Source organism: Nilaparvata lugens, chromosome 3, assembly GCF_014356525.2.
Source record: "Nilaparvata lugens isolate BPH chromosome 3, ASM1435652v1, whole genome shotgun sequence".
Taxonomy (NCBI): Eukaryota; Metazoa; Arthropoda; class Insecta; order Hemiptera; family Delphacidae; genus Nilaparvata; species Nilaparvata lugens.
Genome location: NC_052506.1, coordinates 7535662 through 7562983, shown reverse-complemented (window position 1 = coordinate 7562983; position 27322 = coordinate 7535662). Strand labels below are relative to the sequence as shown.

The 27322-nt window shown below is 32.0% G+C and overlaps 1 protein-coding gene across 1 annotated transcript; it reads right to left on the bottom strand.

Moving 5' to 3' along the window:
• Positions 1–1139: 1139 nt before the first annotated feature.
• LOC111060531 (tripartite motif-containing protein 45) lies at positions 1140–27322 on the bottom strand. The gene is made up of 12 exons (XM_039422711.1): positions 27168–27322; positions 25073–25248; positions 21024–21163; positions 18250–18396; positions 17167–17307; positions 14267–14503; positions 11463–11687; positions 8428–8623; positions 6574–6700; positions 4578–4692; positions 3627–3750; positions 1140–1271 (listed from the first exon to the last, which is right to left on the bottom strand). The coding sequence occupies exons 1-12, from the start codon at positions 27269–27271 to the stop codon at positions 1156–1158; spliced, it is 1848 nt and encodes a 615-aa protein (XP_039278645.1). The 5' UTR covers positions 27272–27322; the 3' UTR covers positions 1140–1155.

Here is a 27322-nt window from a genome sequence, read left to right as displayed (position 1 = left end):
ACAACTAGACAACCCGAATGATTTTTTTACTAAATTAATATAGGTCTAAATTTAGTATAATTTACACATTACACGACATGAACACAGCAACAATCAAAGATCATTGAACTCACAAATCCCGTCCGGTATGCGTAAACAGTAAGACAGTATCAAATTTCAATCACTGTATCTTTCTTCAAAACGCATTCATTTATGGTATAATTACATCAGCACTTTGAAAAAAAACGAAACGTTAACTATGAATAAAATTGAACTAAATATGAAAAAAAAACAGCAACCACTCCGTACATAGTTTTAAGTTTTGTGTAAGTGTGTGTGTGTGTGTGTGTGTGTGTGTGTGTGTGTGTGTGTGTGTGTGTGTGTGTGGTGTGTGTGTGTGTGTGTGTGTGTTTGTGCGCATGTGTGAATGTGTGTGCGTATGAATGTGTGCGCATATGTGAATGTGTGTGCGTATGAATGTGAGAATGATTATAAATATTGACATATTGATTTATTTCAATATAATACCATATTCAATTATTATGTTCTTCATGATATAATATTTAAATTTGTATATAAATATTTTATTATATATATTCAAGTGTCCCCACACAGGGTAGCCTATAGGGAACACATATTAGAAATTAGGAAACAATATTGTATTGATTTTTGGAATGCATTTGATTGTATAATTATTTTTTTTTTTTTTGAATAAAGAATTTGAAAAAAAAATTTGAAATTTGAAATTTGAATTTAATGTGATTTTTTCTATTTAATACCCAAATATGGGAGACAACTAAATTATTTGAACTATCTGATCAAAACACCATACCGGTAGTCAATTTAATTTAATGTGATTTTTGTCTATTTAATACCCAAGTACGGGAGACAACTAAATTATTTGATTTATTTGCTTTGATTCCAAAGTAACTTATCTGTTTTATTTATTATTGTCTATTGTATTTGTTGTACCTGTGTAATTTACTGTATGTTTCTTCAATGTGAATTGTGACTTGGCTATATGTAACTTTTATGTTCAACTGGCCCATAAAAACTTGAAACTTAAATAATGAGAGAAGCGAGAACAAGGTTTAATATGGATATAAATGATGGGAAAAGAAATGACATAGGGGAAGAATCTTGTTTAATTATTGAAGACATAAGCGTGAAAATATTTTATTGACAAACAGTAGTGTCTCGAGTACACTCGGAATTGTGCAGTAGGTTTCCACAGCAGGACCAATGCCTTTGTCCAGGGTGACCTAAGTGACCATGTCCACAGCCACTGTAGCCTGAAATCATTTCAAACTTTGTATCTGACATCATATTTGAATAATTGAACGGGAATTCATCTTCACAGTCTGTGAAGTAAAGTAGCTGTATTTTATAAGAGTGTCTTGGTGAAATAAACATCTATCCTATCCATAGGCCTAATCGAATTTTCTTTATCTATTTTATATCGCCCTATAGAATAATATATCACCAATTTTAGAAAAATATTGTATTGTCTTTGGTCGTATCACTAGAGAGTAACTTAAACACTGGTATCACTTGGTCGTATAAGTATACGACAGGTATACAAACAGGTACCTATATACGGCACTAGTAGAATCCCTAATGCGATATGGTTTAGTAGTTTGGGGTGGGACTTTCGATACCCATATTAAAAACTTTTTTCTAATACAGAAATTCATCATAAAGACAATTTTAAAGAAACCTAGAACTTATGATAGTAAGATTTTGTTCAGTGAATTTGATGTTAAAACTATCATGGCTGAACTTGAATTATTTCCAATCGTTGACTTTTATACAATAATCAATTTCATATTACAAATTACATTTTCGAACACTTCATACGCTAAATTCAAGTTTATATATTACATCCCTGATTGAGCTGATTTACGACTCACACTGGTGCACAAGGAATCTTTCTTTTGCCGGTGTTTTTGCCTCACCTACTGTACTTATGCATATGAACATAAATCAAATCTTCATTTCATAACTATTATTTATAATATAAAGGATATCATTTCGTTATTATATATAATTAAATAAATGTATGTATCTTGGTTTAAGTGCAGTAGCATATACTTATATTTATTTTTTGCAAAGTTTTTTTGTATTTTGTTTTTGGCAAATAAAATTCATTCAAGTGAGAGAAAAAACACTTCACTTATGAGGGTTACTTTTGTCTAATTAATAAAAACAGTAAAAAACTTGTAGTATTCTTTATTATCAAAAAATTTGAATATTTAAAAAAATATTTTAAAGTTTTTAATAATAAAGGGTACTACAAGTTTTTATACTGTTTTTATTAACTGAGAGAAAATACATAGCACTAAATCAGAGAATTCAACGATATTATATATACCGGCAACTACACATGTTCACTCATTATATCAACTTATTGTACATGAAAGAATGGATAAGAAGTTTTAGCTGAAAGATCAATTGATGATAACATAATAAAATGAAAAAATGAGAAAAAAACAGTTGCCTAGAATAAACAATTTTTTCAGGCATACAGATCTCACTGTTAATGATAAAATCTCGAAATAATAGTGGCTTACTCAACAATATATACATTTTTACAGATTTATATTTATGGATCTCGTATTTTTCATTAATGCCAAATATGGAAATGGGACCATCATTTAAAAAATCATATAATTTATCTTATCCCAATGAAAAAACAATACTGGAGATACAGTGTTGAAAATTACTAACCTACATCCGACAATCTACTCAATAAAGGAGCAATAGAGAGATTTATCAAAGATTGTGTAACAACCGAAACCGGTCTTTCTTCTTTTAATAAAATCTGTGGTTTTTGACAACTTTTAGTCTTTTTATTTAATATGAATAATTACCACAATATCAACTTCTTAACTACACAAAAAATAATATAGGAGACCGAGGAGACATATTTTTCTCAACCTGATAGAAAAACATCTAGAATTAACCTAATAAAAAAATACAAGTACTGTATAATGATGAAAATACGGTTATGGATGACAAAAATACGATTACAGATAACAAAAACTATGTTATACATGATTGTCCTTCACTTATGATGATAAAAAAATCTGGTGTGGTACTCTCACACAACTTTCCTTGCTCACTGAACTGTAAGCACCATTCTTAAACGAGAATAATTTAGGGGAATAACATAATGACGATTGGCGGAAACATATTTGAAACTACGATCAGACTTCTGTATATTATGTGTACCGTATATATAATTGTTTTCAGAGTACTTTTTCCTTTGTGTGAATTGTGAAATTACACATACACACACAGACCAACACTCAAAAATCATGTTTTTGGACTCAGGGGACCTTGAAACGTATAGAAAACTTGAAATTAGGATACCTTAATTTTTTTTGGAAAGCAATACTTTCCTTACCTATGGTAATAGGGCAAGGAAAGTAAAAAGGTGCTGTGGGCTAATTGTAATAAAGAGAATAAGTTTAAGATGACAATCAACGATAAACATCAATAATAATATTTGTAAGGCTTTTATTGGTGGGAAGTTCCTGACAGAACGTCTGAATATATATAAGTTAAGTCGTCAATGGGCCTTACGACTGTCATATACATTGATGCTTTGAAAGAATGAAAACTGTGTGATTATAGTTGTTAATTACCTGGCATTTGGCCCCCACAGGCACAGGTGATACTTTTACTTCCATTTGTTGAACAAAATGTGCAACAGTGATAGATTCCTGGGTGGGGACGAAGGGTGTGGACTGATACGTTGAACGGGCTTCCCTGAAAATGATACAACAATTAAATGATTTCACTATCTTTCAAGTCATTATATAGGTATATTGCACAAGAATAATCCTATCATATGAAGCGAGCAATTTCTGTATATCTGTTTATATTTTTATATCTGGTTATTTATGTTCAACGGATCTCGAAAACGTCTCTAACGATTTTCACGAAATTTTGAGCATACGTAGGTTTATGATATAAAAATTCGATTGTACTATAGGTCTCATCCCTGGGAAGACTCGCTGAAGGACATGAAAAGGATAATTCATCCTTGGAAAAACAGATTATGATTTCGTCGTCTGTCGATAACAGAAGATGCGTGTGCCTGTGTGGGAGATCAGCTGTGTAATCAATTAGCTTACAGTATCTTGCGAGAAATCTAGAAATTTCAAATAAATTATATACTTGATCTCGATCAAAATAATCTGATTTATTGACATGAGATGGTATATCATAATATTCAGAGTTAATCATTATTTTACAGTTCTAAGTGATTAGCGAGTGTTATTTTGTTATTCAATTTGGTTTGTAAACAGTCTAAATTAGAACTTTAATGTTTCCAAATATTTGGACTGAAAATTTGACCTGAATTCAAGTGTATGGAACATAACCTACTACTTTTTGGTTATAGTGTATAAATCAAAATTCGGGGAAGAAACAGATTTGGGCTGTGCCTGTTAGTCCTTCCCCAATCATTTTAAAGAATTGAGTTATTTTTATCAATAAATAAATAACGAGCGAAGCTCGGTTCCCCGATATTGTATTTTCATTTGAGTAAGAGAAGATCTTCTTCTACTGAATAAAATAGTCTCTATAGTCACCTGAATATTTTTGTCCTTGACGGTTACAGCCAAAGTTAGATTGCCAGCTGAGTCTGGCACAAACGACAGAATGTAGGTTCCATCACCGCAGTCTGTCACATTTACTGGAATCTGCCTGCAAAATAATTAATTGAAAATCAACCTATTCAAATCCTTCTAAAAATAAACATATATAAATAAGTAGAATGAATGATCAATTTTCTATAGGCAGAATAACTATAATATAGTATAATAAGTAAAATGGGTGATGAATTATTATTATTGATTCTTTCCCAATCATCAATTTTGGTTGTAGGTAATAATTATGAAATAAATAAATTTTCTTTTTCCACTAAAAGAGCGAGTTAAATGAGCGCTGCTATCCAGAGATTGTCAGTTTGGTGTAAGGGTATAAGCATTCCTGACCGGCAATTAGGAGGTACTGGGTTCGATACCCGGGCTAACAAATAATTTTTGTATAGTAGCGCTCATCGAATTTCCATCTAGCTGTTTACCCCGTTGTCAATATTTGCAGTAGCAGAAGTCTTCGGGGTGAATTACAGCATTTAATTGGGATTTTTGTTTAATAATAATTATTCATTGATTAGCATTTGAATAAATGGAATTTCCAATTTACTTTCATATGTAAACTGGCTGGCCGCTATGGCTTTGTAGTAAATGAGCGCTGCTATCCAGAGATTGTCAGTTTGGTGTAAGGGTAAGCATTCCTGACCGGCAATTAGGAGGTACTGGGTTGGATTCCCGGGCTGACAAATAATTTTTGTAGAGTAGCGCTCATCGAATTTCCATCTAGATGTTTACCCCGTTGTCAATATTTGCAGTTGCAGAAGTCTTCGGGGTGATTTACAGCATTTAATTGGAATTTCCGTTTGATAATAATATTATTCATTAATTAGTATTTGCTTTTTGTGTAGTTGAGAAGTTGATATTGTGGTAATTATTCATATTGAATGAAAAAGACTAATAAATTGTCAAAAACCACAGATTTATTGATACTTAGAAAGACCGGTTTCGGTTATTACGCCATTATCAATCTCTGATAAACTTCGCTGATCAGATCCTGATCTGAGCTTATCAGAGATAGACAATGGTGTAATAACCAAAACCGGTCTTTCTAAGTATCAATAAATCTGTGGTTTTTGACAATTTCTTAGTCTATTTCATTTAATTAGTATTTGAACAATTGCAATTTCCAATTTATTTCCATCTGTAGAATTCTACAAACAATACCTACACTTTTAGTTTGAATGCAGGATACAATTTTTTAATTGTGTGAGATATGTAGTGATGGAGTGGCCCTATGGTCAGAGTGAACATGTGACAATAAATAATGTTGATTCTGAAGAATAAAGTAGTCAATCAAAAAATATTTGTGATGCATTCCCAATACAGTTTATTATACTAAAACCACTTTTGTACAGGTAAGAAGTAAGATCCACTTGAAACTCTCAGTATTGGTTGGAAAAGGGAAGCATCAACGCTATTAATGTGGAATTTTTAATTATTAGAATTCGTTTTATTCTTCAAAAAAGATTAAATAATCTATTGATTAGAATGTATTAATAATTATTGGTTCTTGATTCTTGTGTCACAACCAATAGTGACATTTGTCACCATAGAAGTCTAGTCGGTTCAAGAGAAAAGTCAAAAGTAGCCCTATTAAATTCTGATGCTAGGGAGAAGGATGGATTTGGAAGTTAAATTGAATTTAATAATCACTTTAATTGATTGTTCAGTAGCACCCGGAACGGGAGATTCGTTTTTTGAATGATGTCATTAACAGTATAGAGTGGGTCTCACTATAAATCATATAACAACCATGTAGGCTATAATAAGGTATTTTAGAATTATTTTGCTTAAGCTATTTTTCATGATGTTGGTCGGAATTTATTAAAAAAATATATATATCTGACTGCTAGTCGTTTTTTCTAAAAGCAAAAAGTGATTTAATAATAAGCAGTTCGTGATGAAAAACAATATTGAAGAAAAAAAATACCTCTGAGAATCTCGGGACCGAAGCTCTGCATTGACTTTCTCTCCTCCGTGACAAATCTGTTGCTTATCACAGTCATTAGTTTTCAATATAAATTCAGCTTTCCTATACTGACGACAATTCAACAGACCTGTTAACAGGAAAAAATGGGCTGAATGTGACGAAATCGTGTGAAATGGAATTATTAAGCCTTATACAGAGTGTCCCATACAAAAGGTGACCATAGACAATCCGTAGACCATAGACCCTGCATTGAATTTGCAACAAGAAATGTCCAGTAAAATTTTCTTATATCGACCTTAGTTTTCAAGATATTTTTCTATATTTTTGAAAAACGTTAATAACTAGAAAGCTATCAGTAAAAATCTGATTCCAAGGACATGGTTGGAAAGAGGAATAAATTTCCAAAAAGATTCATAAAATTTGTTTGTTTGTTTGACGTTTTTGAACTTTTTTTGAGCGTTCAAAGTTGAAAAAAAAGTACATTCATCGAGTTCAAAGCCAGGTTTCAAACAGTTTGAACAGTCATAAAAAGTTCAAAAACGTCAAACAAAGGAACAAATTATATGAATCTTATTGGGAATTCATTCCTCTTTCCAATCATGTCCTTGGAATTAGATTTTTACCAATAGTTTTCTAGTTCTATTATAAGTTGAAGTTTAGTTCAAGTTAATCATGAAATGAGTACCGTTTATATTCAAGAATAATTGAATACATAGCCTACTCAGTTTGTCTAACTAGTAGTTCTGTGAACAGTAGACCTCACGCAGTATTCTCATCCACACAAGTACCTGATTGAAACTATAGACCCTATGGGAATACAGCAATAGACTGGCTTCTCCACACATCTGTGTAATCACTTGTCAGCTGATTTATGATGGATAATTCTATATTCTGATTTTTACTCTAATATTGGCGTATGAAGGAAGCTCCTTTTCCCTTTTATACTAGTAGTTCTGTGAACAGTAGACCTCGCGCTCTGTGAGTTACATTGACCTGTTGTTATGTTTTCTCAAAAATTAATAAATAATTTATCAATTTAAAGTGTCTAGAAAAAATCCTAATGGACATAGAGCTTTCTGTTCTATCGTACCGTGACGTGTCATCCCGCAATGTGAGTGTGAGCGCTGTTATCAGGTCTGGCTGCAATTGTCTACAACGTTGATGCAAAGTTACATTTTCAAGATGTTCGATAGTTTCTGAACGGGTAGTATTATAGTCAACTGTCTACAACTAACGTTGATGGAAAGATCAATTTTCAAGATGTTCGATGTTTTTGAACGGGTAGTATTATAGTCCAATAAATTGCTGATTTATGATGAATAATTCTATAGTCTGATTTTTACTCTAATATTGGCCCATGAAGGAGGCTCCTTTCTCTTTTTATATCATCCTTGAAATGCAAAATTTCCAGAAACTTTGTATATACGTCGACGCGCAATTTAAAAAGAAACATATCTGTCAAATTTCATGGAAATCTATTATCGCGTTTCGCCGTTAATGCTCAACATAAAAACATATAAACATTTTTTAAACATTAAGAGAAATGCCAAACCGTCGACTTGAATCTTAGACCTCACTTCGCTCGGTCAATTATCTTTGAAATGCAAAATTTCCAAAAACCTTGTATATACGTCGACGCGCAATTAAAAAAGGAACATACCTGTCAAGTTTCATGAAAATCTATTACCGCGTTTCGCCCTAAATGCGCAACATATAAACATTTTAACATTCAAACATTTAAACATTAAGAGAAATGCCAAACCGTCGACTTGAATCTTAGACCTCACTTCGCTCGGTCAATGAATCTTAGACCTCACTTTGCTCGGTCAATTAGTCAACTGAAACTGAATTCACCTTCTGTTTGCAGTACACAGTGATAGGGTGACACAGACTGTGTGGTGATAACGCCATACATCTGATGTGAGTCCACCACACCTGCCTTTTCCTCAGGCAAAAACAAGAGGCAATCGGACACCTTGGATGCGGCTATCGGAGGAATGTCTTCACACCATTTCAATCGGTTCAACACCAGGTTCACGACACTCAGTAACTGAAAACGTGGTATAAAAAAGTGGATTACAAATTGATGTGATGGTACGATTAATGAAAGTTTTTTCAAGAATAATAATTTGAGTGTAGGATTCACTTCAAATATTGGGGCACCGAGCTTCGCTCGTTAATTATTCATAAACTATTGATAACAGAACAAAATTCTTTAAATGATTGGGGAAGGACTAACAGGCACAGACCTAAACTGTTTCTTCTCCGAATTATGATTTATACACTATAAATAGTCCAGAAAATAGGTTATGTTCCATCATAGAGAAACAATAGCATATAAGTAGATATCCCATGGTATAGGGCATTTATGTCGCAACTTTTACTGTTATCTCAAGCTGATAGTCCATGTAGTTCTTTCCCGTGAAGCTTTATGACGCTGGTAGTCTCTCATATTGTGCCGTTCATACACTCTTATCCGGTCAAAACAGTAAAAATCGACAGTAATCGGCCTGAGATAATAGTAAAAGTTGCGACATAAACGCTCTATACCTACGGGATATCTACTTAAGCTATTGTTTCTCTATAATTCCATACACTCGAATTAAGGTTCAATTTTCAGTCCAAACATTTAAAAACAAAAAAGTTCTAATTCAGATTATTTACAAACCAAATTGAATAAAAAAATAACACTCACTAATCACTTAGAACTGTAAAATAATGATCGACTTTGTATATTATGATATAAACCATCTCATATGTCAACAAATCAGATTATTTTGATCGAGCCAATTAAAATTTCTAGATTTCTTGCGAGATACGGTACGGTAAGCTAATTGATTACACAGCTGATCTCCCACACATAGGCATACGCATCTTCTGTTATCGACAGACGACGAAATTATCATCTGTTATTCCAAGGATTAATCATCCTTTTCATGTCCTTCAGCGAGTTTTCCCAGGGATGAGACCTAGTGCAATCCAATTTTTATATCATAAACCTACTATTCCAAATTTCGTGAAAATCGTTAGAGTCAAATATAAAAATAACCAGTTATAAAAATATATTCAAATAAACATAAATTGCTTGCTTAATATAATAGGATAAAAAACTAATTATGATTTCCTAAAATTCTAGTTCAACTCATCTCTCCCCACTGAACAGATGGAATGATACTTTATCTATAGTAACTCGACATTAATATACAGACTTCAACACTTTCATATTCTTATTCTATTTTACGACCAGGTCTTTTGTTCTATTAAATGATTATACTTATTTCCATTATTGCATTCTATTCATCTCAATTCTTCATTATCATTAATTACGTACGTTTATTTTCAATTTGAATATTATTTTTTGTTTTGATTTTTGTTCGCACGATATTTTGCCGTGCTCATAAATTCTATTAGATTAAAAAGATGATTTCAAACAGATGATGTTTGTCAAGTTCCGTTTAATCTGATAGAATTCATAAGGACGGCAAAATATCGTACGAACAAAAATCTATGTGTGTGTGCGGGGCTTTACACACTGTAGGTTGACGACACTAACTAGAGAAGTGGTCATCTCACACTTGATGAGTTTTAACAGCTCACTGTCAATACGGTATTCGATCATAAATTATTAATATGAATGTAAAATGTTATGTATTATTATATGAAATTTGAATTAAAAAGTAGATGCAATAATGAAAATGTTCATTAATCAATAATTTCATCAGTGAGATTGTAGTTGGATTGCTTTTAGGCTGCTAATTATGCACATCAATAATTTCAACATTTTCAGATTTCTGAGAAGATGATTAGCTACTATAGGCTATGTACCGCAATAATTGAAAAAAACTTTGTTGATTTTTCTCCTATAGTGAGATCCACGTTATAATGGCAGTAGTGTTTGATTAGCTATGCTATTGCTATCCTTGTATATCATTCAACAAAGCGCTATCTCTTTCTCGCTTTGCTCTGTTACCAAATCATATTTAAAAAATGTAGAATTAATAATTAATTAACAAAATATTCAATCTTGATTATGAAAATTTATTATGAAATTATTGAAAAATATAATTTCTTGCTTGATGAAATATAGTTGATTATTTTAAACAAGAATGAACCGTTAATATTTTATAAATAAACTGTATCAGCTACTGTCTATAGAAGGCATTGACAAGACAGAGAATCAGCAACGTTGTTCTCCCATCTTTCTCTACTGCCATTATAACGTGGACCTCACTATAGACAGAACAACATTCCTTCCTTTTTGAGGAAGATTTACAACTTAAAGATTTCACAACTTATAATTAATCCGTTGTTGGTTATCCATCTTGTTTTCACTATTATTATTACTATCTTATTTAATAAAACTTCTAAGTGAAAAAACACTCACATTCTTTGATATGGCGACGTCCGTTTCGTGCTGGTATTGCACATTTTCAAGCCAAACAGAGACTGAAGTATTTGCTACTTAAAAACTGTGAGCCACGTCGCATGGAAAAACGCAATGTGAAAAACGTCACCACATCAAAAAATGTGAGTGTTCTTTCACTCTTTAAAGTTTTTTTCAAATGCAATAGTAATAATTATACTAATAAATATTGGTTGAGACTCCAATACAGTTAATTAATTGAAATATTAACTAGGTATGGTACTCACCGTTTGAAATGGAATCTAAGGAATAGCAATATTTTGATACCGTATACAAGATATTATTCGTGAATATCACAGTTTCATCTCACAAACATCATAAATAATTATTGTAATAATAAGTGTGACCTATATGAGTATGCTCTTCAAGTTTTTGTAGTTTCTAATGGAAAATTATTCTATATATAATTCATTAATCTCATGAATGTTTGATACTAAAATGTGTATTTCATAGAAATAGCTATTACCTCAATATCAGATCCTTCATTGAGTATGTCTTGAGTGAACATGACCACCTGGTTGGTTTGATTCGATCGAGTCTGTAAAATTTCATGACACAATTTCAGAGCCGCCAATTTGTTTTGTCTAACTTGATCCACTTCTCGTCTCAGAAACTGTCTGTGCTGCTCAACAGCTTCCTTGTACGATTCTGTGAATCTATCAATCTCCTTCTCTACATCATTGCACTTCAACTGTGAACAGAACATTATTCATATATTTAGTAGAGCTATGAGAATAAAGTTGGCAATCATCTTACACCAAAATGAGAGAAGCTAGCAGCATTCAATGTGGGTTTAACAATAAAGAATGAAAGGCTACATAATGTGAGTCTCTCACAACGTAAGGGTGTAAATAAATGTACCCTGTAACTGTACTGTATTATTTGTAAATTGTGAGAATAAATTGATTTGATTTGATGTTTGTCCAACAGAATATATAATGAATCAAGGAAAACCGTTGAGGCTTGATATTTTTGAATTGAGATTTAGCCTATATAGGAACTGTATTCTACTGAATATGGTTTAAAGATTCAGGTCCATCATTTTGAATATGATCCTGTCTTCTATGAAAATATTCATATATGACAATAATTTATGTTTTGCTTAGTATCTGTCTATGCAAGATGTGAAGGCCTAGGCCCACTTTATTTGTACAGTATTATGTATACATTGGTATATGAGGTACTAGTATTATTGGGGTACCAAAAGGTATTGTACCGTCATCACATGTATTACTTGCAATACTACATCTAGTAATACAATTGGCTATTATTTATTTATTTATTACAGAACAAATAAGACTACAGGCATTAAGCCCAAAACAGTCTTCACTACCATTTACAATCGAATAAAGCAAGTTACCAACATGAATAAAAATAAGAGATACAGTACATGCAATTCACAAATACATAAGAAAGTTGATAAGTATGTGGAAAACATAATAGTAATTGAAAGTAATCTAAGTATAGTAAATACAGAATGAAGATGATAAGTTATAAAAACAATACAATTGAGCATAGAAACAGGTTAAGGTATTATAAATTTTATTCAGTGGATAGTATTTCAGTTTACCAGTATTCATCAACATTCTCTACATTTAGGCTAATAACTCAAAAATAATTATTCAATGGAAAGTTACTTATCACAAAAATAGTACCTTTTTATATTATAGAATAACAACTCATTAGAGCCATTTTCAAGTGTGAATATTGTTGTAGCCCTAAAGAGAATAATGATTATCTATATAAATAAAAATCGAGCCTCAAATTTTGACATTCAATAAATTTTTTATATGTGCACCGAATTTGATGATTTTTTAAAAATTGTGTTCGTTATGTTCAGGACCAGGTTTATGGCCTATCAAATTTATAATCCGACTTCAGGACTCTTTCCTACGTTCCTTCAAAGTTTGCATGTAATCCTTGTGAGAGAAGATTTGTGAGCTGGCCACATACAAAAATAAAAATTAGCTGTTATTATCATTGCGTCATCCAACAGAGTAGATAATAGACAAGAGTGTGTACTGCTCATAACCGCCCATGTATTTCATTCTATACGCCCAGACTGAAAACAAAATGACTATTCTGTATGTAACCATCCAGCAGTGCGGCCTCAGGTTAAAGACTTACATGCTCTAAAGACATTGCTTTGTTTCGAATATTTGTGCAGTCTTCGGTGTTTGGAATCAATTTTTTTAGTAAATTATTACTAGATAGACATTTATAATAATATTATAATGTATATCGATTATCGGATCACGTGTTTTTGATTTATAAGAATTATTGTCCATTGAATTTTATTCAATATTCTGTACTGTCGATAAATTGTGTACTGGTATTAATACGGTAGTTTGGAGTTGAAATGTAGTTGATTGGTACCAGCTGTAGATAATGGTTCCTTAGAAGACGTATACAAATAATATTATCACTCCCCTATCAATGCAAAACTGGAAAGTTTTGGAGAAACATGATTCAACTCATGAAAGAGAGTTGTTCATATTGCATCACCAATTATTGAAGAATGAAAGAATAATTTACATTTTTCAAATTTAGCTTAGCTAAACTTGTAATACATCCTAAAACGGAAGATGGAAAGAATGGATTGAAGAAATGGTATTCTGTGAGATTCGTCGTATATCGTATATTTCCTGGACCATCTATTGACAAATCAACAACTATGAATGCTATAGATTAATATTTGAAACACTGATTTAACCTAAGTTTTTTTCGACACTTTAATCATAGATATTACTACTAATTGATTCAGAAGAATATGTTCACGGAATAATAAAGACTGCATGACTAAGCACATAGGAAGTCAGTATTGAGATGTGAATGAAAATTCTTATTGGCAGATAAATTTCGTGATTCACCAGATAAAGTCAAGTGTGACATGAGATACATAGACTTTTTGGCGGTACGAAGTTCGCTGGGCCAGCTAGTCTCTAATAACATTTAGTTGAATAAACTAATACTCCCATATTCATGCCCAACTACTCATACTTACGCGACTCACGCGACTCAGGTCGAGAAGAGACTCGACTCTAGTCGAGAGCATGTGTTTCCAAATGGTGACACTCAGACCAATCGATTCTAGTCTCCGCGATGTCACCCATTTGAAAACACATGCTCTCGACTAGAGTCGAGTCTCTTCTCGACCTGAGTCGCGTAAGTGTGAGTTGAGCCTAAGTCATCTCTCACCCCCTGTGTATTGAGAATTCCTTCCTCGATATAGCCTCATTAATGATTATCGATGAATCTGACAGAAATCACCTGTATACGATGCTCTAAGTTCTGCAGACGAGACAAGCTGAGCGATGCCTCCTTGGCCAACACCTGGACTTTCTTGATGGCGTCTCTGAGCGCATTGGAGAACTGTCGCGCGGCTTTGGCAGCGGTGTCACACGCGTGACTGCGATGCTCGTCCATGCAACAGTCGCGACACACTAGCATGTTGCACTCCATGCAGAACAGGCGCAGCTCTCGTTTCGTGTGCATTTTACAGAACGCCTGTCGAGAAAAAAGATTCAAATTGGAATACAAATCTCAGTACCCTTTTTGAATTATTTTATCACAATTACATCTTTCAACATTCATGTCATTTTCAAGTGGCACTGCATTTTACAGAACGCCTGTCGAGAAAAAAGATTCAAATAAAAATAAAAATCTCAGTACCCTTTTTGAATTATTTTATCACAACATGTTTCAACATTGATACCATTTTCAAGTGATATCACTTACATATCATACAAAAAGGGTACTGAGATTTTTATTTTGATTTCTATTTATATTACAATAAGTAGCCCTATACAGAAGGAGGATTCAAAATATGTTTCAATTATAAATTTGCGCTCACGTCGCAAAAGTTATAAATGATAAATAAGATTTTCCTAAGAAATTTTTCGTTTTTGAACTATTATGATAACACTATAGTCTGATATTTTGAATGATACAGTAGTTATTAGTAACTAGTACTGACTGACGTGCTATAATTATTATTCAAAATATTAGACTGTAGTGTCGTTTAAAATAGTTCAAAAACAAATGATTAATTCGCATTCGTCATGGATAGCAAAATAGATGAGCTTAAAGTTTAAATAATTATTAATAGTGGAAAAGTATGGATTTGCAACAAAGTGTAATCACATAATTCATATTAAAATTCAATTCAATTATTTGTATGACTTGTATAATCATTTTAAATGAAAATTGAACGATTTAACAGTACCTATTTATATTTCTTTTTCTTACCAAAAACATTTTGTAAAAAGCGATTCCGGCTGTTCTGGTGTGATGAAAATAATAATCTATATACCCTATACAAAAATGTTAAGTTGGTTTGTGTACGCTTCAAAAACTCTAAAAGTACTGCACCGATTGAGTTGAAATTTTAACATGATATAAAATCCGCATCAAGGATTGTTTTTGGTCTATCAAATTTATAATCCGACTCCAGGACTCTTTCCTACGGTCCTTCAAAGTTTACATGTAATCCTTATAGGAGAAGTGTGAGGAGCTGGCCTCACACAAAAATAAAAATCAGCTGTTATAATCATCGCGTCATCCAACAGCCGTCGGTAGATCTGTTTTTCCATTTTCTTTCTTTCTACTGATTCACAAAATTTCAATTCTAATAATAATTTTAACATGTTTAAAATTTGAACATGAGTATAATTTGTGGATTTAAGTGAAATTTTTAATATTTTTTTGTGATTGTGAAGGAAGATTTTGATTTGTATTTATATTTTGAAATTAATTAATCTGATAAATCCAAAAGTATTATAGTACATACATTTTTTGGACTCAAAATAATGTGTAAATTAAGTTATTATTTACATAACCTCTAGACCGTGTATTCTAAATTAAGGTTAAAAGCAGTTTTGGGCGAATGCCTGTTGTTTTTACCTGCATTGAATTTATTATCTATGAATAAATGAAATGAAATAATGCCGCGGTGCAAACGACGTCCAAGTTTGGGTCGTAAAACTCGGAATGCTGTAAATTTAGAATATGCACGGGAAAATCAGCAGCAAGGAGATATACCATTCAATTCCCCAGCAAGGTGCATTCAACGATATCTAAAAATGCAAACTGCTGTACAACTAGAACATAGGAAGTCCATATTGAAATATAAAATACTGATTGATGGATAATTTTCATAAAAAAATAGTGCATCAGATTTAAGCAAATACTAAGCACACCTGAGGAGGCGCGGCTTGGTGATACAAAGTGTTGATCTTATGGAGATTGCCTTATCACACTGTTACATGCCATGTCCGAATCAGTGAGTGTGAGTTCTTTCATTCAAACAAATAAGCAAGAAGCACCTGGATGCAAAATGCCGCATCGTGCCTCCTCAGGTGTGCATCCAGCTAAAGTTTGTCATGAGATGCATTAACTGTTTGGCGGTACGAAGTTCGCCGGGCCAGCTAGTTATTAATAAATTATAAAAATAGGTATTATTACAAGCCGATTGTCTAATTTTCTTCCAATGGATCTATCTTTTCTTTCTTCTCAAATTTAAATTGATTTTTTTATATATTAAATATAATCTATTTTTATTTCATTTACCGTATATATATAATACGTATGTATAAAATATAGACATCATGAACAGTCATCTGGTTGATTTTCAACAAGTGAGTCTATAATATCTATGGTTGAGGTGTTGAATTGCAAACACATTCATTGAGAAATAATTTTATGAAAAAATACTCTTATTGTAGGTTGTAATAATAAATTTATGTGAACATTAATATTATAAATACTGTTAAATCGTTTAATTTCCATTTAATATGCTTATAAAAGTCATACAAAATTGAATTGAATTTTGATATAAATTATGTGATTACACTGTGTTGTAAATCTATTCTTTTCCACTATTAATTATTATAACTTTGAATATAATAATACTTTCAAAGTGGAAACGGTGCTGATGAAGATCACTTTTCAGCAGTGACTGGCAAAGATGACCAACAATAGGTCGAAATATCGTCACTGCTAAAAATGGATTGTTTTCTATTTAAATGAATTGTGTATTATCATAGAGAAATGATAGCATATTATATGTGCTATTTTCCTTTATGCGTATATTATAGCCTCTATATTCTGAATTGAACAATGTTCATTCCATTATGTTGAAAGGAGGAGCTTCCTAAAATAAAATTAGTCACCTGTCTAGGAATTAGAGCATTAGCATCTGCAGCATCCTGAAGTGAGATGACTTCGTGGAGCAAACTCTCTCTTTGTCTCTGATGAGCATCACTGCAGAAAGTGCACAATGTCACCTGGCAGTCCTCGCATCTGCTGGTAGCCTGAAAATCAGATCAAACCAGTGAAAATTAAAAAAAATCCCGGATTGATTCTATAATATATTGTAAATTTTATGAAAATCTTCTGTTGTAGGCTATCATTGTTATTCATCAAGTAAAACAACAAAGAACAGTTAATGTTTTATTCATTTCCTATAATATCGATCCATAATGCTAGTGATCAGACATTATTTTGTCTATGCTAGCAGTGCCAACATTTTGCCATGTTATCCATAAAATTAATCTTTATTCCTAGGACCCTTATTATTACTACATAAGTGATAAATATAATATGTATAGTAGCCTACCTACCTATAAGTACTTTAAAATTATTCAACTTGCCCTAAAAAGTGGTGAAAAATTTGAAATCAATTTGGCAATTAGTTTCAAGCACTTTCAAATCATTTACTTGCTGCTTGGATATGAATAGATTCTAATAACTGTATGTTGAACAATATGCATTTCAAAATTTTATGAATGTCGTTAATTGAATTGGAATGGAGTGAGTATTTTTCATTTTGCACCTTATTTGTGAGTTATATTTCTTGTAATTCATTTATAATCTGGAATGAGTTTATGTAGCTACGGTTATAATTATGAAATCTTTTCATTCACAATGTTTTATAGAAATGTTTATTGCGTGCGGAATAAATACATCTTGTGTACGGTTCTAGATTTTTCTGTACCTACCTGTACAGGATACAATGTACATTTTATAGAGATTTCATCTTTTGAGACAAATTGAAAACATGTTCATTCAAGATTATTAGATTATTATATTATCAATATCATATATATATTATTATATCATATTTATCAAAATTTGGGAATGGAATAGATTTGGGCCTAGCCTGTTGTTCCTTCCTAATCATATTTATATGATTTGTGATTCTGTCCACTAATAAATAAATAAATAAATATCATATTATATATATTTTAACTCACCACTACTTCACCTGGGCACAGATCACAGGTTGCAGGCTGTTGGAAAGCAACTATCATCTTGCTTCTGAGGAGATAATGCAGAGGCAGTTCCAAAACTCCAAGAGCAGGTAGCACATTCTCAGAGTTACATTCGGGACACACAATAACCTTTGAAAAAGAAGATAAAAGATTAAACTTGAATTTTAAAAAACACTTTTGAAGTGAAAATACACTTACTTTTGTAGTGACGATCGTTTCGACCTGTTGTTGGTCATCATCAGACTGTGGGAATTACTCAGATGACAAGGCTATGTGTGGTAAGGGATGAAGGTGGTGGAATAGGTTGTGGTGGGGGTTGGGTTGGTTGATACTTAGTGAGAAATGCACTTACTTTTGTAGTGACGATCGTTTCGACCTTTTGTTGGTTATCATCAGACTGTGGGAATTACTCAGATGACAAGGCTATGTGTGGTAAGGGATGAAGGTGGTGGAATAGGTTGTGGTGGGGGTTAGGTTGGTGGATACTTAGTGAGGCGGTAATTTATTCTCACTAAGTATCAACCAACCCAACCCCCACCACAACCTATATTCCACCACCTTCATCCCATACCACGCATAGCCTTGTCATCTGAGTAAATTCCCACAGTCTGATGATGACCAACAACAGGTCGAAACGATCGTCACTACAAAAGTGAGTGCATTTTCACTTCAAAAGTGTTTTTTTAAAATAATTTTGAATTATTCAAGTTTAATTTTAACAGTGAAAAAGTATGGATATACAACAGGATAAAAGATTGACATTAGATGTCATATTCCACCGCTCACATTGAAACTTGTTTATCTTTTCTACTCAATCTATTTAGAAAATTCAAAAATCCACATTTGCTATTACGGTACAATAAAACTTTTAAAAATAAAATAATCACATCGAATAGTTTCAATGCAAAAACAAATACAATGAAACAATTTAAATGCTGTATTTTCCAATTTCTGTTTAATTAAAAGCTACTTGGCATGGATTTTTCATGCCAATTTTCCATAAGCAGAGGAAAATGTGCAGGTCTGTCTATTATATGTGTCTGAGACGCCTCGATTGCTAGAAAAATCTTAATTTGCGAATATAGAAAAATCTGTGGGGACCTTTTCATCTACACCTTCATATGAATATTTGTTTATTTATTTATTCATACATTGATAGATACAATATAATTCTCAACTATGAATGATTGGGAAAGGAACAAGAGACTCAAAGCCCAAAACTGCTCCTCTCCTAATTTTGGTTGGAAATTGACCAAAAATAAGCTGCGTTTACACCAAAGTTATTAGCAAAATGTTAATAGCTTAATCCTGATAGATTCTATTAGATTGAACATAACTTATCATACACATGATGAACATATGTGTTTGTCAAATTCAATCAAATAGAATCTATAAGGATTAAGTTATTAACATTTTGTTAATAACTTTGGTGTAAACCCAGCTTTAAATTATGTTTATCTCTTCATAAGTTTTCTCCAATTTTGAGTCCAAAATATATAATTATAAACTAGAAATTCAGAATTTAGATAAGTTGAAAACCAAATTAAATATATGAAAATGTTTCACTAAATCATCACTGATAACTGGAAAATACTGTATTAAATATTGAACATTTTAAAACTTGAAAAGAAACTCAGACTTACTTCTAAAATTAAAGTCACTTTGAGACGTTTTCCAGCAATTTTTACTTATCAATCAATCTCACTATTCAAGACATACAATGTATATTGCACATGAATGCGTCATCTCATTAAACAATACTTCTAATTCCTGAACATAAAACTAGGAAGATAGAAAGAAACACAACAGAAAAGAGACAATACAATAACAAACAAGGTAGGTAATGTATCGCTAATTCCCCCGGTAAAATTCTTCAAAACTAAAAGTTTCTAACTCTATTAGGTACTTTTTCAACTCGAGTTTAAATCTTGCCCTATCCTTTTCGCTTCTGATGCTACTCGGGAGGTACCTCATGAATTTCATTCCCATATATGTTGGAATTTGTTTAAATTTTTCTCTCCCATGTTCCATATTATAATGAAATCATTTCTATATCTTGTATGGTAATCGTGAACATTTGATTGCCTATTGAATGAGTGCTCGTTATTTTTTACATGTAAAATTGTTTCGTAGATGTAAAGGCCATACACAGTCATAAATCCTAGCTTCTTAAAAAGTGACCTACATGACTGTTGATTATTATTAATATTCAAAATTATTCTTACCGATTCTTTTTGTAGTTTTAGTATTTTGTTTAAATTAGCTAAACTTGTCCCTCCATATACTTCAATTCCATATGCAATGTGTGCGTGTATAGTGGCACAATAAGCTGATTTTAAAGTTATTGTGTTGCAAATGGGTGCCAGCCTTCTAAGTGCATAAACTCCTGAACTAATCCTCCTGCTAATTTTTAATACATGTTTTTCCCAGGTAAGCACGCTATCAAGACAAATTCCCAAAAATTTAATTTCATTCTTATAATCTAGTTCATCTAATTTCTTAATATTAGAGTTTCTGCAAGTGATATGGACAAATTTTGTTTTATCATCGTTTAGTAATAGGTTTCTTCCACTCAAATAGTTTTTAAAATCAAAATAGAATCCTTCACATTTAGTTTCAAGTGAGTTAGTTTCACTTATGAATGTCGCTTATTTTTAAATTTAGTGTTGAGTAGAAGTATAGAACCACAGTCATCTCTTAATATTAGAGGTGGTTGGGGTACAACAAATTAAGCTAATTCATTTGATTTTTGATACCTGCACAGCTTTGGAGACTTGCTGTTCACTGGACAAGGAATTTTTATCATTTTCACAGCTGGACGCTCCAGAGCTGTTTGAGCCACTCAGATTATCACAATCTGATTTGTGATCACTGCAACTTTTATGGCCGTGTGAACCTGCAACATTGTAAAAATACTGTAATAATAATATAATATTGGGGCACCGAACTTTGCTCGTTATTTTTATTTATTGATAAACAGAACACAATTCTCTAAAATGATCGTGTTTATATTTTACAGCTGGCTATACGTCAGCTTATGAATTTCGATATTTTGATTTTCCACAGAATCACTCGCTCACTTTTTACTATCCACAGACGATGAAAGTTTCAGCTGTTTCAGCCAAGAATGAATTATCCTTTTAATGTCGTTCAGCGAGTTTTCCCAAGGATGAGACCTAGTGCAATCGAATTTTATATCACACTAGGTATGTTCCAAATTTTGTGAAAATCTTTAGAGCCGTCTTCGAGATCCGTTGAACATAAACAACCAGATATAAAAATATAAACAGATATACAGAAATTGCTCGCTCAATATAATAGGATTATTGATTTAGTATTCCATGATATAATACTATGTTAATATTTGATTATTATACATGATGTTGTACCGTAACATACCCTAATAGATTAAAACTGCATTTACAACAACGTTATTAACAAAATGTTCATATCTCCGTCCTTATATAGATTCATAACTCATCATACACATGATGAACATATGTGCTTGTCAAGCTCCGTTCAATCTAATAGAATCTATAAGGACGGAAAAATAAAGATTTTGTTAATAACTTTGGTGTAAACGATAACTTTGGTGTAAACGCAGCATATAGTTTCAACTCCGTCAGTGATATTGTGTATTTTTCTTGTGTATTTTTCAATCAATAGTTGAAGAATTCTTCAATGTTGTTTTCCATCACGAATTGCTTATCATTGAATCACTTTTTGCTATTAGAAAAAACGACAAGCAGTCAGATATCTTCCAATAAATGAATTAACCCCTTACTGTGACAACGAGATCTTTCGGCAGGTCCGCCATCTTTCTGGTTGTACTCAGAGACAAGTAGAAGGATAGGATGACAATTTTTAGTGTGCTGTTGGTGTCTATTGGATTCAAAGACCTTTAAGATGCACTAATGAGACCTTATCTCTTTAAGGTCTCTGATTGGATTAGTGTCTGTTGGTGCTGTTGGTGTCTATTGGTTGAAGAATGTATGATCTCATATTGTTTTGTTCTTGAAAATAAACGCTCAACGATAAATTATTTAAATTTTCCGGGATTGATTAGATTACACTGGAATATTCTTATTCTTATAATAACCTGATGATTGCTACAAAAAAGGTCGGCAGTTGGGTATTTTAAGACACACCGTTTTGGATGAGTAATGACTGATAAGCAAGATATTTTTTGAAAACTTGAAGAACTGCAGGCTCATATTAGCATATATTATGTAGTTATGGAAAGCTTTTGATGATTGAAATGAATTTATAAAAAATGGAAACAATGAATATAGTCCTACAACAGCTAATTTTATAGTGAAATCTAATAATTATTCACTTTTGAAAATGAATGATAGCTATACAGGCTACAGTAGTAAAATCACAATTTGTTTCCATATTATGGTAACATATGACTTCCAAATCATAAACACTTTTCAATTTCATATTGTTCAGTGTTGTTTTCAACTGAAATGCCCATACTGACTGATTTTTTACTGACTGAAAGTATTGTTGAATAATTCATTCATTTTATACTATAAACCTATGAATTTGCGGAGTTTGAAAATCATACAAATATAATGTTAGGGTCGTTGAAAAATGGATGTAATAGCAGGGAAGTTTTCCAATTTTTTTCAACCAAGATATTGGGAAAACAAGAAAAATATTGTTGGAGATATGGAAATATAGAAGAGAATGTTAAACAAAATCACTGAGGAAGCCATGAAAATACACCTCAATAATTGAGTTTTCGCTTTCAATCGATACATTTGATGCCTGAGGTGTTACCTTTGAGTTGTATAGTTATGATATCATCAGGAGGAAATTTATAATTTCTGTAGAAAGAGAACCAAATTCAATAAATAAGCTAACTTTACATTATTAACCGCTATAATTGGCTTTTATGAATAATGTAATAATAAATACCGACCTCTTCCAATCCAGAATATATATAAGGTGCATCAAATACTTCCTCTTCAAAGACATTGTGAGAAGAAATTTAACAACAAAAGCCATACGAATTTACTAAAAAGAAATTAGCATAGGTTATATTAATTGAATTTTCAAGATTCATGTAAGATTGATAACAATTTTCCCATTGTCATAGAAGTTGAATGATTCCCACAAATAGTCCGAATGGCACTGGAAATATTGTTAAAATAGTTTTTTTCCAATTCAATTCAAAAATTAATTTATTTCGCACAACATAATATTATTACAAAAGATTGTACCGGCTAAAAGTACTAATGAAAATCAACTTTGAAAAACAACTCATTTTAACATTATTTTATTTTGCTTTAGAGGAGAAAAACATAAAGCGAAATAAAGATGGACACACCTAAGCATAAGCCCTATTGGAGTGCATTTATCTTAAATAATTGTGAATACTTTATTATAGTAGGACCGCAACGCTCTACACAAGGAATATAAACTCTATGTAGAAAAAAATAATTATAAATTTACCAATGTTACGGTTTTTATAATGCAACAGAACAATGTCTACCGTATCTCTTATTACAAACGAGTAACTTTATTATACGAGTAATTTCATAGCGATATAACTAGTAGTTCTGTGAGCAGTAGACCTCGCGCTCAGTAATTTACATTGACCTGTTGTTATGTTTTCTCAAAAAATGATAAATTATTTATCAATTTAAAATGTCTACAAAAATCCTATATAACCACAGAACTTTCTGTCCTATCGTACCGTGACGTGTCGTCCCGGAATGTGAGTGTGAGCGCTGTTATCAGGTCTGGCTGCAACTGTCTACAACGTTGATGGAAAGATACATTTTCGAGATGTTCGATGTTTTTGAACGGGTAGTATTATAGTCCATTAGACAGCTGATTTATGATGAATAATTCTATAGTCTGTTTTTAATGTAATATTGGCGTATGAGGGAGGCTCCTTTTTCCTTTTATATTATCCTTGAAATGCAAAATTTGAAAAAACCTTGTGTAGCCTATACGTCGACGTGCAATTTAAAAAGGAACATACCTGTCAAATTTCATGAAAATCTTTTACCGCGTTTCGCCGTAAATGCGCAACATATAAACATTTAAACATTAAGAGAAATGCCAAACCGTCGACTTGAATCTTAGACCTCACTTCGCTCGGTCAATAATGTTAATGTTATTGAATGAACGATTCATTCATGGAAAAAAATAAGTGAAATGGAAAAATAATAGAATAAAGTTATTCAATAATTTTCTCAGTGAACAGCAAATGTCTTATTGTCAACTTGAATAAACTGTCAAGTAATAGTGAATACTGTTGAATAAATATTTTTATTTTTAATAAATACCGTAGTTAATATTCATTTTTATCATATTATATCAATTTATATAGTGTGTAAAATGAATTAGAATTGATTTTTGATTTGAAATTAAACAATGTTATGTGTTACCAAAGAAGTAAAAGAACTATTGTTCTATTATAATATTATAATCAAAAACACGATATGTTCCTATATTGTGAATGAATTTTATGAAATTATATTAGTTTTTTAACCAAAAAGTATTAGTTTGAAATAGATAGGCCTAGTCTATACAGACTTTAATGACAGTTTTATTAGTGGTTAGTTTCACTTTTTTATCGTAGAAATTTCGAAGAGATAATGCTTGCAGACCATAGATCAGATTATATAAATTTCATGTATATAACATAAATCACTACACATGTATTTGTGTAGTTCAAATTGGAAATGCGAAAGTTTTGGACTTGAGCTTGTAGTGCCTTTGCTCAAGTCAGGTACCACTTGTAAACAATGTGATAAATAGATTATGAATATTTGAATATCTAACTCACTCCTTGAACTTGTTGAATGCAGATCGGTTAGCGAGTTCTCTCTCAAGATTTGTTTTGCCAAGGGTAGAAGACATCGCGTGCAGAAAGTGTGCAGACATGGCAAAACCCTCGGCTCCACAATGAAGCGCTTGCAAATGCTGCATTTCAAACTGGAGTCGTTTGATGACTGTTGGGTTCTGAAAATATTTGAATTTCTCGATCACTTATCATTAATTAGTTATTAAAATTGACTAGGCACCAGTTCTAACAGTGTCTACTGTATAAAGAATGTAAATGCTGATAAATAAAATGGAATTAAATGAAATACAATGTTACAATGATTATTGGGTGGATGTAAAAATATATTAATTTATGAGTTGGTTAAATATTTATTTATTTTATTTATTCACAATGCAAATGACACTAATGTAATAACATTGAAAGATGAAATAATAAAGGTAGTCCTTGTGCTATTTTTCTTCCAAATATTTTATAAGTGAGAAAGTCCACGATAAGGTTAGATAAATAATAAATAAGGTTAAATAATAGCAGTTCAAGATAACATTCACCATCCTGGTTTCTTGAAAGGCGGTTTGATGAAGATTTAAGAAGTATTATAGGCATAGCTGTTATATGCCAACCTGGTTTTTTCATCAACGGTTACCTGTTTCAATAGGTAGCTTTATTCAAAAGCCTATACAGTACTAGTTTATCGTAGTTTATACTACTTTACCTGGTAGTTCATCGTTTGTATCTAGTTTATTTTTATTTTAATACTAGTTTATCGGTGACGCATAAGTCTAGTTAATCCAGTTACATACACTCCGATTTTTTGCCGTCCTCATGAATTCAACCGGAACTTGACAAACATAATTTGTTTCACATCATGATTGTGTTCAATCTAATAGAATTTATAAGGACGGCAAGAAATCGTACGTCCAAAAATCGATGTGTGTGTAACTGGCTTGAGAGTACCAAACACTTATTGATTTTAATTATTGCCATCAATAAAATTCCTGTCATACAATCCTATTATATTAAGCGAGCAATTTCTGTATTTTTAAATTTGTATATATATTTATATCTGGTTATTTATGTTGAACGGATCTCGAAAACGGCTCTAACGATTTTCACAAAATTTGGAACATAGTAGGTTTATGATATAAAAATTCGATTGCACTAGGTCTCATCCTTGGGAAACTCGCTGAACGACATTAAAAGGATAATTCATCCTTGGCTGAAACAGCTGTGGATGGTAAAAACGTGAGTGAGCGAGTGAGTATGTGAAAATTAAAATATCGCATCCCCGAAATTCATAAGATGACATATAGCCAGCTGTGAATATGAACACGATTATTTTAGAGAATTGTGTTCTGTTTATCAATAAACTAGTACGGTAATTCTGTGAACAGTAGACCTCACGCAGAGTATTCTCATCCACAAGTACCTGATTGAAACTGTAGACCTTATGGAAATACAGCAATAGACTGGCTTCTCCACACATCTGTGTAATTACTTGTCAGCTGATTTATGATGAATAATTCTATAGTCTGATTTTTACTCTTATATTGGCGTAGGAAGGAGGCTCCTTTTTCCTTCTATATTATCCTTGAAATGCAAAATTTCCAAAAACCTTGTATATACGTCGACGCGCAATTGAAAATGGAACATACCTGTCAAGTTTCATGAAAATCTATTACCGTGTTTCGCCGTAATTACGCAACATATAAACATATAAACATTAAGAGAAATGCCAAACCGTCGACTTGAATCTTAGACCTCACTTCGCTCGGTCAATAAAAAATAACGAGCAAAGCTCGGTGCCCCGATATTATTAATTGAATCGTGATAGTGAACAGGTGAACACAGTTTAAAAACCAGCTAGAAGTTAAAAATAAATAACTCATTATATATTGTCATGTAATAAATTGAAAGACAACATCAAAAGGAGTTCAAACTCCTTTGAGGACAAACTCTATTGATCTGAAAATAGAATCTGTTCACTTACAATCGGCTGAAGCTCATCAATATAATTAAGGTACATAAGATAGTAACGTACGGTACGGTATTCAAACTCGATCTAACACACTCTATTGTTCGAATATAATCCACTAACCTGCATTTCCGTGATATGATAGACTGAGAGGTTTCCGAAAGTCTTTTGGGAGAAGAGCTCTGCTGATCTAAAGACTGTCTGCTTTCCGAGTTGTGGAACATCATTGTCAGAAATGATGCTCTGTGGAGGGTTGAAGAGTGAGTGAGTAATATCTC

What these genes read in the sequence shown, in the direction of transcription:
- LOC111060531 (XM_039422711.1), bottom strand. Translation starts at nt 27,271, where the DNA reads ATGATGTTCCACAACTCGGAAAGCAGACAGTCTTTAGATCAGCAGAGC. An exon ending in AAGTCTCCAAAGCTGTGCAG is followed by an intron (nt 18,397 to 21,023) that starts GTATCAAAAATC and finishes TCTTTTTCAAAG; the next exon opens with GTTATTGTGTGTCCCGAATG. An exon ending in CGGTCCCGAGATTCTCAGAG is followed by an intron (nt 4,693 to 6,573) that starts GTATTTTTTTTC and finishes ATTATTTTGCAG; the next exon opens with GCAGATTCCAGTAAATGTGA.